The 12,363-nt window shown below is 32.1% G+C and overlaps 1 protein-coding gene across 1 annotated transcript; it reads right to left on the reverse strand.

Moving 5' to 3' along the window:
• Positions 1 to 3,805: 3,805 nt before the first annotated feature.
• LOC125840514 (uncharacterized) lies at positions 3,806 to 8,369 on the reverse strand. Its single transcript, XM_049519485.1, has 4 exons — positions 7,991 to 8,369; positions 4,876 to 4,914; positions 4,146 to 4,230; positions 3,806 to 4,054 (listed from the first exon to the last, which is right to left on the reverse strand). The coding sequence occupies exons 1-4, from the start codon at positions 8,363 to 8,365 to the stop codon at positions 3,972 to 3,974; spliced, it is 582 nt and encodes a 193-aa protein (XP_049375442.1). The 5' UTR covers positions 8,366 to 8,369; the 3' UTR covers positions 3,806 to 3,971.
• Positions 8,370 to 12,363: the final 3,994 nt, after the last annotated feature.

Below are 12,363 nucleotides of genomic sequence, written 5' to 3' on the forward strand. Positions count from 1 at the left end.
TTAAAAAAAACCAACAAAATTATATTATTTTTAGCATTTTAATTACTAATATGTTTATTATAAGAATTTATCAGATTATCTTAATAATTTTCTGAATATATGTTATAGAGTGACTTGATAAAAGATAATGTGTGTGTGAACCATTGATATGAAACTTGAAGATTATATATATTTATATAAATAAAGTAAGGCTAAGAGAGAGAATGGAATTTAGGTTGAAGTGGTAGGTTCAATGAGAAAATTTATTAAGTCAAAATGGGGAACAAGGATGAGCACACTGCGGTAGTGGAAGGTTACCAAGTAATAATGATGTGTCTCAATATAAGTCAAGCCTTAGTGGAACATATAATGAATCATTTCAAGACACAAAAATACCGACAAGATTATGGTGGAGTGATAACTACTCATTTATTTTTAATCAGAATTTTTGGGTTTGAGTCCTTTGGATATAGAGTTACATTTGTTAGGGAGTGCTTATCCCCTAATATGCGACTTTCCAGCGTGAATCTAAATTTAATCGAGCTTCAATAAGGATATCGGATATCGAATGAAAAAAAACACAAAAATATTATAATCATTTCAAGATTGATGCATGAACTTTGACATGAATGGTGTGGTTTACATTATCTAATTACAAGTGGAATAGTCACTTGTAATAATTCTTTCCATCTTTCAATTCTTTTTTGCAAGTATAGCCTATAGGTAGCTTTATATATCCACACAAAATGCTCATTAATTAGTACTTGTCACTGTGCACATGATATACGTGTTGTCGGGTAAGACTCTACTACTTAATCAATCCTTTAATTACTCCATTTTTAATCTCTTGCTTCTAGACACATTACACCTTCATGTTCTACAAAACGTTTAACTTTTGGAAGAAGAAATTATCATATACTATTTGACCAATTGTTCCACACAAACCTATGAAATAAATGTTTTTATTTGGTTGATGAGCCCGGGTCCGTCTTAACCCCTATGTCATTAAAGTCATCGCTTGGGGTCCTATATTTTTTGGGGTCTCTAATTTTTAAATTTTGTTTTACTATAAATGTTATTTTTTTTTAGAAAAAATTTATATGTACGATGAGTGTTATGATTTCTACCAAGGAAATTGCAGATGAGATGAATATAGAACCTGAATTTCGTAAGAAACAATATGATGAAAATATTGATAACGAAATCATAAAGTCCCATTATATATATATATTACATCAAGTTATTTTTTCACTTCAAAATAGATTTGAACCAATTAAAGCATATAAAAATATTTTTGATTTCTTATTTAGTGATAAATTGAGATCACTAGATGATGAGAATTTAAAAAAGACATTGTCTTAACCTTGAACTTTCTTTAACACATTATAGTTATTATGATACTGATGGTTTAGATTATTTTTTGAATTAAAAGTATTAAGAGAAATAATACAAATAGAAGATAATGATCTAAAAAAAATATTCAATAAAAAAAAGACTCGATTCTTTTTCAAATCCACATATTTCTTATAGAATAATGTTAAAAGTTCATGTAACTGTCACCTAAGCTGAAGAGTTTCTCGAAACTAACATTGATTAAATCTTAATTAAGATCAACAATGTCTCAAGAGAACTGATTGAATAGATTAACTATATTATCAATTGAAAATGAATTAATAAAACAAATCGATTATAAAACAGTAACTAATGACTTCACATCTAAAAAAACTAAAAAGATAGGTTTTAAATAAAAATATATATGATGAAAAAAATAAAATATTAGGGCCCCTCTCTTAGGTTTCACTTTAGGCCCCAGTCTTGTTGAATCGGCTTTGAATGAGCCAATGTTTTGTTTTCTCTGAAAATCTTATTATGTAAACAAAATATATTATTTATGTGTAAGATAAGTGACACGTTACAACACTTTGGTAGTACTACAAAATTCGGAGCAAATATATGGAAATATCTATTATTTTAACCATGATTTGGACCCAACTTGAAATGGAGTAATAAAATATGGAGAGGAGCTTAAACTTACACGCAAAAGCTAATTTAAGATTTGAAAACTCTGAGTACACACTCATATTATCTTAATTTAGGCATTAGTAAAACTTTTAATGCAATTAACGAATAATATCGTATTCAATTTGTTATTAATGACTTGACTAATAATCGAAAATAAATCTATCCTGACTTTTAAGTAGCGCTTGATTGAGGGATGAACCCCGAATTCGTACATTAAATATAAATATATAAATCAAATATGAGCTCTAAGCTAATACTTGAAATTTACTTTGTTATACTATAAATTTAAGCCTTTAAGGTAATATATAGACTTTTTACTCAATAACTCAATGGTCAAGGTGAATTTATTTTACGGCTACTTATCGGACGAATTGGATGAATAAATTTTAGATAATGGTATTAACTCTAGAACTCTAAGACCTCAAGTCAGTGGTCAATCTTTTCCAAAAAATTGAAGTTTTTGATGGTCACTGAAAACAAAAAAAAAAAACAAAAAAACATTTTCCATTCTTTTTGTCCTTCCTGTTAACTATAGTACATTTCTAAGAGATTGCGTCCAAATTGTGATGTTTGCAGGGTCTGTGATTTAGAAACTAAAATTAGGGGTGTACATGAACTTAATTGGTTTGGATTTTTTTAAAATAGCAAATTAAATTATTTGTATTGAATTTTTTAATCTATAAATCAAATCAAATTAATAAATTTGAATTTTTCAATCTAGAAACTTTTTCGGTTTTTTTTTCTAGATTTTTCGAGTTTTCGGGTTTTTTCGGTAAAGTATTCATACAAACATATAATTAACTTGTGTTTTAAATATTTCTTTAATCTTACCAAAATATAATTATTAAAGGTATTTTTTTCTAAAGAAAATAACACAAAATATAATATGAATGATGACCGTAAAATATACAAAATAATAATGAAATCACATAAAACAGATATTGCAAATAAATAAGTCAAAATGAAAATGATCATAGTTTTAAAGTATAAATCATGTTAAAATAAGTCTAATTATTCTAAGCCAATATATAATTGAAGAACAAATATTCAACATTATTGTCATTCTTAGTATTTGAGTTGATATTTTTTGTTAGCAATAGTATTGATTTGATTTTGATTGAGCTTCATTAGAATTTACTAATATCTATGGAATATAACCTTTATTGGACTATTCAAAATTTTAAGTCAAACTTGAAATATTTTGTTAAAAGATAAAATTTATGAAAAAGTATATAAGAAATATTTCTAAATTATATCAAAATAAAGACTTTAAAAGTTTAATGTATAAAATAATTTTTTTAAATTCCATATATATATATATATTATGTCAGGTTAGTTTGGTCTCAAATCGACTTTTTAAAGTAAAAACCAAATCAACCCAATATAGTCAAAAAAAAATTTCTTCAATACCAAACTACTAGTCGATTTTTTTTTCAATTTGTGATTTGGTGCGATTTTTGGTTCAATTTTGTTCACCCCTAACTAAAATAATTGACCATATATTTTTTAGTTGTCCGAAAACTCAATTAGTGTGGAAGTTGACTCCTATCAATTGGCCTAATTTAAAAAATGTTATGAATTTTGCAATATGATGAAATGACAACTTTGTTATACAAGTCCATATCCAGAATTCATTGAGCTATTTAAATTGAGTCTCTTTTATGGCAAATGTGGAAAGCGAGAAATTTGTGGTGCTTTAGCAGTGGTACATAACCTAATAACATAGTTAATAAGACTCCATTTGATTTACATATGTACAAACTTCTGCAGCTTTAACTCCTATATATATATATATATATAAGAATTTATGATGTAACTCTATTACGATTGCCCAAGAAAATCATGCATACAAGCATATGAAACTTCCAATAATTGTAAGCTACAAATTTAATAGAGGAATAACTAGTGTCATACTGATAATTAAGGGGAAGCATACAATGTCATTCTTGAGTATATTGTCGTAAAATAACTCACTGAATTTTACATCCCCCAGAATCTTGTCCATGACGGACATTGCCGTAGGCAGAAAGTTCAAGAAGATCCATGTCGCGACCTGGATATAGTTTTAAAACGTTAATATTATCACAGATAATCTCATAAACTAGACTGCCAAATACTTGAACACAAGACTGAATGCATCTAACCTGAAACCCGACAATACGAACTTCTTTGAATGAGTTCAGCTTTTGATATATCAGTTCGATTCCCCTTCGATCTATTAACTGTCGCCTGCATGAAGACACTCCTTCCATCAATTATCTAACATAGATTCCCCATTTTCTTCCCTCAACTTTCTCCATAAGCAGCATAACCCTTTCTTTTCTCTTCTGCTCCCCCACTCCATCCCTTTGGGTGAAGGAGAGGAGGGAGTGAAGGCAAGGCACCAAAGTTCCATGTCGATATTGAGATCAACATTGGATCAATGGAACAGATACACTTGTAGCAATCACTATGGAGCAGTAAAAGATACTCCCTGCGGTCCAATTTACTTGTTGCATTTTTGGTTAACATGATAATTTATTTTTAATAAGGACGATAAAAGTCGTCAGGAGGGAGTAATAACTCGTCCAGAGAACATCGATAAAGATGGAGAACCAAGCATCAAGATGATTAAGGAGATAAAGGCACAACATACATAATCCCTAAGTAGTCTTAACACTCCTTGTATTCTTGAAAGATAATGTAGAATATATTTCAAATATTAATGAAATAATGTCTTCTAAAGTAGCACATACTATGAATTAAAGACAGATTAACTGAAAACAAATCACACAATAACAGGAAACCGTGAGTATACGATAATGCAGCAAGGAAATTTCAAGATACTCCACAGCAAGCACAAACAGAGATGTTCTATCAGAGAGAAAATCTCACCTGCAAAACTTGACAATTCTCTAGTGTACTGTCTCCACCCTGCAAAATATTTAAAACAGATGAACTCAATCAAATGTCTACTTTTGGAATTTGGTAGTTAAAACAGAACATCAAGATGAGGGTAATCTTTTCTAGGAGCAGACATTTCTTAACAATAGAAAACTTCAAAAAGTATAGACATTTTTTAACATACCCAGAGAAATGAAAGAAGATTCCAAAATTTGAAAAGCTTGATTGAAACTAATGGTGTGATGCGACACTAAGGTTAGAATTTGTCATATAGAGCATTATAAAATATAAAACAATTTCATAGCAAGTTTAGCACTTGCCACACTCTCAATCCCCCACAAGAAGAAGAGAAAAGGAAAGGAAAAAAGAACAGAAATGAAGATGTTTAGCAACTACTAGCTCTTAAGTGGAGCCACTTACTGTTTAAATATGTACTTTATTGAGCATGTTTGTAACTTATATAAGTACTGATCTGTCTCTCAATCTTATCATATACAATCTAGTCTTTTTTCACTTCTTCATCCTCTTCTTTGCTATTACTAAGTTTAACGAAGTCCCAATCAATTAAGACTGACCAGAATCATTGGAAAGAAAAGATAACTATACTCCTTTTTAATGTGTCTCAATTAATTTTGAGTATTTCTTCAATCACAAGTCTGATTAAATGAAGAGGACATGCAAAATAATCAAGATCACCAAATGAACTGTTCAGTTATTTCTTTTTCACAGATAATGGACTGTTCATTTTATCAAGAAAGTTTATCAAGTTCTCATCATGCAGTCCACACCAAGGATGTCTTTTACAGATTAGCATAACCATCCTGCCAATGAAATGAGATCTGTCATAACAAGCTAAAGATCAAGGTCATACGCTTTATGAAAATGACCAATTCAGGCTTGTATGAGTGGTATGTATTAACATTTCATTTTTTTCCTTTTTTTCCTGCAGGAGCGAGGAACAAGTTCCAAAATGAAAATTTGGGCATAGAGATTTGAGTTTGTAAATGTAATTGTTAAGGATTATTAATAAAATTGTCAGAATGCTTGAAGTATTAAGTTTATGTTAGATATTTCCTTGTATTGCCAAATTATCACGTGTCTTGTGTGAACCATAGAAACAGGTGTCTTGCATTCATTAATCAAAATATCTCTCTTATTTACTCACATTGTATCAGAGCCTCTACTATCGTGATAGACACTCAAATAACTTTCACTTATATCTAGCGGCATTCTTATGAGCCTGTCCCGCTAAATTATCTTCTTTTCTTTTTCTTTTCCACAAAAGGACTAGTGGACTTCTTCGAAGCTCTAATTTGTTAGTATGTTAAAGTTAGAATATCATTTACATTGTGCATGACAAACCACAAACTACAAAAAAGTATGTTTAGTGTTTACCAAATCATCATGTTATTAATATATCTCTTCCTTTCCATAGTTATCTCAAAGTTTATCTGAGCCTCTAAGGCTTTGGCAGAGGATCAAGTAGATTCTACCATTCAAGCGGCACACTTCTATCTACAGTCCCAATTCAAATGGTACTATGCCAATTCTCAGTGATCTTTGCAAAGGGAGTATGTTTATTGCCGGTGACCCTTCTACGATGTGGCGCTTATTTTCAATGACTGACTCAGTAACACTCAGTGCATTGCCTATGGTCGTTTGGGACACGCCATGCTAATTTTCACTAGTCGTTCTAACAATACACTGTCCCCTTCTGACAATGTTGTCAAGGATGAAAGTGTAGAAAGCTCTACAATCTACTGGGATTCTATATAAAAGAACTAAAATATGCAACGAATGATAATATATATAAATACAAGAAGCAACAATTATATGGAAAAATAATTAAAAGAGCAAGAATTATGAAGTAAAATAATATCATCAAACTGTGTCTATCTGCATATTACAAGAATAGCAGATACCAAAACCCGAACAAAAGATTATTGAATAGGCTGATGGTTAGTGCAGAAATAGTCTGGCAATGACAAATTATCAAAATATTAGAATGTAAAGAAAGGATTCATGATGCCAATCCGACATTTTTTGGATCAGTGATAGCTGACCCAACTGACTTGGAATTGAGCCTTGAAAAGACATGTCAATCAAGTTCAATATCACTTTTTTATTGGTTTTCAGATGAAAAGTGCAGTTCTTGTCACTTATTAAAAGTTACTAACTAGTTTTCTCATGCTAGATTTCTAATCTTAGATTCCTAATTACTAGCATATTCACTCATAACTAACCACTATCAATTAAAAACATCCTTGCAAGCTCTATTTATTGTTAGTGGCATACTCTTCAAAACTAGTCCATGGGTAATAGAACACACACCTTAACACTTGGGTGCTTGCCAGAAGCCCACTTAAGCAAGATGAAGCATCAATCAGCCCCGTGCCTGGCTTCATCACTAAGGTGTGCGTTTTACCAATCTTAAATGATACTACTTTCAAATGACTTTCCAGCGACACCTCGTCTTTCCAGAACTATTTGCACCTGCATTTTAGTCATTGTTCACCCCACTTCTCCATCTTTGTAGTTAAATTTGGACAAACAAAAATTTCTAGCACATTTATTGGAAACTGTTCCACGAAAAGCAATATTTGGGCAGCTTTTGATAAGTTGGATATTTTCTGATAATATACAAATCTAATGCATGTGTTGCATTAATAGCCAATAGGTGTGTCCTGTATTCATACATATCATCAAGTTATCAATACATATTTTCTCTCATCGTTAAACGATTAAATCTACTATAATGTCATTCATCATAAACACAAAAATCAAAGCTTCTTGAACAAACAGTAGCATGAAAACAAGTATGTTGAAATACCCAAAACCTGCTGTTTCTAGTTAAACCCAATCAGCGAACAGCATCAAAACTCAATATTTTAAACAAAGCTTATACATAGTTAACTACTCCTCAATCCCAAACTTGTATGGTTCAGCTCTATAAATAGTCTATAAAGGCAACAGTTTGGCTTCTTTGTTCATACAACGCTCTTCCAGTACAGAAATTGTCCATCTTATAAGCTTTGAAACATACTCCGGCAGTTCCATTATCCATCAAATCTTCCTAAACTTGATATAAAAAAGAATGAAAAAGTACCTTAGAATAGGGAATAATATGGTCATAGTCATGGCAGAGACAACCAGGACAGCCGACAAGCTTCCGAAAGATTGTGTTCCCCAATGGGTCTCGGCGCCATCGGTCCGGGTCTCTTCCCTTCACTTTCTCCGCCTTGTCCCAACACTGCTGCTTAATACTATACGGAAAACTTCTTGGGTTGGTCTTGGGGGAAATTTCAAGCAAACCCAACTCTTCAGTGATGATTTCACCGTCAAGCACTGACACCGAAGGAGGAGGAGATAGCCTCGTATGGCGTGAACCTGAAGGTCTAGAATCGGGTCCTGATAGACTAGCGGGTCGGGTTCTTTTTGGGGAGGAGGATACGTTCTTGTTTTTTCTATTGCCTTCTTTCATGTTTCTGTATATTCTTCTTCAACGGCCACATGGCTCATCTTAATTAGCAAGTATTGTACCCTTTTTGGAATTGGGCACCCATTTGAATAAGGGATATCATTTGGGCATATAGAATATTCATCAGCCCAATTGGGTAATACCGGTACAAGAATTTCTTTTAGTATAAGGTACAAAAACTCCAAAAAAATTTGCGCTAATTACATCTTATCTTCAAAGTTATTCAAACTATAATTTTTTTGAATTTTCGGATAGATTGCTCCTTCCCCCGATACATAGTAAACGATACATAAGTTACATGACTATAAACTAGATTCATATTGATTTAGGTTTGAAATAATTGGGCTTATGTATCAACAATAACATTTGTACCAGATACATTATACACAAATAAAGTTGTAATGTATCTGATAAATGTGAAGTGATGTATTCGGATGTTAAGAGTGAGAAGGAAAAGAGGAATTTTGTAACTAATTCAAATGGAGGATTTTTGTAACTAATTCAAATAGTAGGAATTTTAGATATTATATATCTTAAGTCGTATATATATATATATATATACACACACTAGATGAGGGAACGCCCGTCCTGCACCCAGGTAGCACATACCTAATCTGGTGACATCAAATTTTATTTTAGGAAAAATTACCTAAATATATATCTTATGTTACCATAATTTCTAAAATTTCCTACCATTTAAAAAATTACAAAAATCTCATTTTTCCTTATCTATCTCTTAATCTCGGATACATATCCCTCTCCCTTCCTACTTCATGCTTAACTCCCCTAAATTCACGCCAAAATTAGGGGCCATATATCAACGATTTCTTTAAACTTGGATTTTTTGAACTACAATTGTGTTTTTCTAGTTTTCTTCATCAATTTCAAATCTAAAATAGGTAGGAAAATTTCTTCATCATCTTTTTTGTTTTCATTGCGATATTAATCTTCAAAATATTCTTCTGGGTGAAGATGGTAAGGTAAAAATAACTGATTTTGATTTGGCAAAGAGAGTTGGAATGAAAAAAGATGATGATTTGAGATGTGAATTGAGGGGTACCCTATTGTACATGTCATCGGAGATGGTCACCAACGACGAACAGGGTATTCCAGTAGATATATGGGTACTTGGGTGTGTGGTGACTGAGATGTTTACCGGAGTTCTGGCTTATAGTTTCTCCGATGTTATGGAACTGTTAATCGTGTGCTTACTGATGTTTCATGTTTATGTTTCAACTATCAAATACATTACAACTTTGTTTGTGTACAATGTATTTGATACAAATATTATTATTTATATATAATCCTATTATTTCAAACCTAAATCAGTATGAATCTTTTTTATTGTTATGTATCTTATACATAATTATGCCAATTTTAATTATATTTTAGTTCCTGATAGATACAGTTGTTGAGTGTATGGTTCACAATGCATAGGATGAGCTCATACCTATAAAGTCAGTACTTGTTGGAGAGTATGCATGGATTATCGCAAGTTGAATGCATTGACAAAGAAAGATCACTTCCCAATTCTGTTCATGGAACAAATGTTAGCTCGTCTAGTTGGTAAAAGATGATACCAATGGATATTTAGGCTACAATCAGATTTATATTGCCCTTGAAGACCAATAGAAGACCACTTTCACTTGTCCATATAGGACATTTGCAGTCAAGAAGATGTCATTGGGGTTGTGTAATGCACCACCAACTTTTCAACGTTGTATGATGTCCATATTCTCATACATGGTGGAAGACACTATTGAGGTATTCATGGATGATTTTTATGTAGTAGGTGACTCGTTTGATGATTGATTGGCCCATTTTGGTGATACACTTAAACAGTGTGAAGAATGCAATCTTGTGCTAAACTGGAAGAAGTGTCACTTCATGGTAAAAGAAGGCATAGTTCTTGGTCTTCAGATCTCCAATAAAGGCATCGAAGTTGATCAAGCTAAAATTGAGGTAATTGAAAAATTACCCCCACATATCTCTATAAAGGGTGTTAGAAGCTTTCTAGGACATGTTGGATATTATCAAAGATTTATCAAAAAAAATTTCCAAAATAGTGGACCCATTATGAAAGTTTCTTGAGAATGAAGTTCAAGTTTGATAAAGCTTGTTTTAAGGAGTTTGAATGGTTGAAAGAGAAGTTGATTTCTGCACACATCACTATTTCACTGGATTAGGGACAATTGTTTGAAGTTATGTGTGATGCCAATGGGGTGGCACTTGGCGTAGTGTTAGGATAAAGGTGTGAAGATTTTTCATTCCATATACTGTCACGACCCAAAGTATACCCTAGACGTAACATGATGTATAGAACCCTGAGAGGCCCTACACAAGCCACTTAGCATACATCATACAAGATAATAGAATAAAGATTTCAAATGAACCAGTCTTATATCATGAAAGAGTTTCACAAAGTGGAAGTCTAACATAAGCCTTAATAAGTCATCAACTACATCAAAGGAAGTGGTTGAGACGTAACTCATACATACGTACAAACTCTGAAAACTGAAATGACATAAAGCTATAAAGGTGTCTCGGCCCTCGGATCATAAGGACTCACCAATATTCAAATGTAAAATGGATTAACTAGCCACGAGTCTGAGAGGTAGGAGCGTTGGACCCTACATTAGTGAACAATGTAGACATAAGTATGCACTAGTACATGAGTATGATAACAATGCATAAGTTATGAAATTATGCTAAAAGGACTTTACGTGACATGCAATGAACAAGTTAAATCATAAAAAAAAAGATTAGAAAACATAATTCATAATCATGTCCAATGCAACCTTAACATCTTTAAAACACTTGTGAGATACTTTAAAAGAAACTTTAGTTCATAATTGTGGGAAGTTCAACATATAAGCGACATAGACCATTAGAGCTATAACATGAAATCCATTGTCTGTCCCACACCGAAAATGGATGTCCTTACTTGCCAAGGTAAGAACCATGAGTCTGAGCTAAAGTGGATCAATTAGCTAATGTCTATCTGATACAATCCTATGGTGGCACATAGTTATGGGACAAGGAGATTGCTACTATAGACCCGGTCTTTACTAACAGGAGAGCCTCTATCACAATATCCTATCGGTGCTAAGTATAAATTCCACGGAATAATCATTAATCATATTTATTTCATCATCCATGGAAAGACACAATTAAACAACCAATCCAAACTAAAGTCATTTAGAATATCTATTATACTTGATTCAACTTAGGTGAGAAAACCTTTCAACCTTATGAATCCTTATGTGAGAAAATATTTCACAATCATATTCTTAGTAGTATGTGAGAAAGCCTTTCACAATAACAACATTGATACATTACTCTCAAATCATCCTTAAATCATTTACATCAACTTCATAAAAACATGCGTATCTTCATAAATTCATATTTCATAGTTCATAAGCTTCATCATATGTTCATAGTCTAAAATCATGGATCATGTATGGGTTCATATGAATTCAACTCAAAATCATGTAAATACTTTCAATTCATGCATTAGAAGATAGGAAACAAGTAATTGAATCATAATTGAAAAGGACACATGAAGATTGAATAAAACCATAACTTTGAATGGAGAACCTAACTTGTAAGACTTGGAGATTTTAGGAAATTTATGGAGGAAATGACTTCATAGGTGAATACTAACATACCTTAGTGATCAAGGCTAAATAACTATGGTGAATTGAGAATCTTGAAGTGAAATCCTAGCTTTTTATTCCTTAGCCTTAAAGAGGATTTTGGGGGTGATCTTGAAGAGAAATTTAGGAATTAGGTGAATGATTTAGAATGGGTAGTTTAAGGACTTAAATCACTTATATATGTCTTGAAATAGGGGTTAAAACGGCATAGCTTAGGTACCAAACACATAGGGGAAAGACAAAAATGACCCTAACTTAAAAGTTGACGGGTGACGTATATATGTCCCTAAATGGACCGTATAGGTCACCAAGGACCATATAGGGAACCGTACAAGTGACCCTAAA

The sequence above is a fragment of the Solanum verrucosum genome, unplaced genomic scaffold, assembly GCF_900185275.1.
Source record: "Solanum verrucosum unplaced genomic scaffold, falcon-dt-bn FXZP01000181.1, whole genome shotgun sequence".
In the NCBI taxonomy this organism is placed as follows: Eukaryota; Viridiplantae; Streptophyta; class Magnoliopsida; order Solanales; family Solanaceae; genus Solanum; species Solanum verrucosum.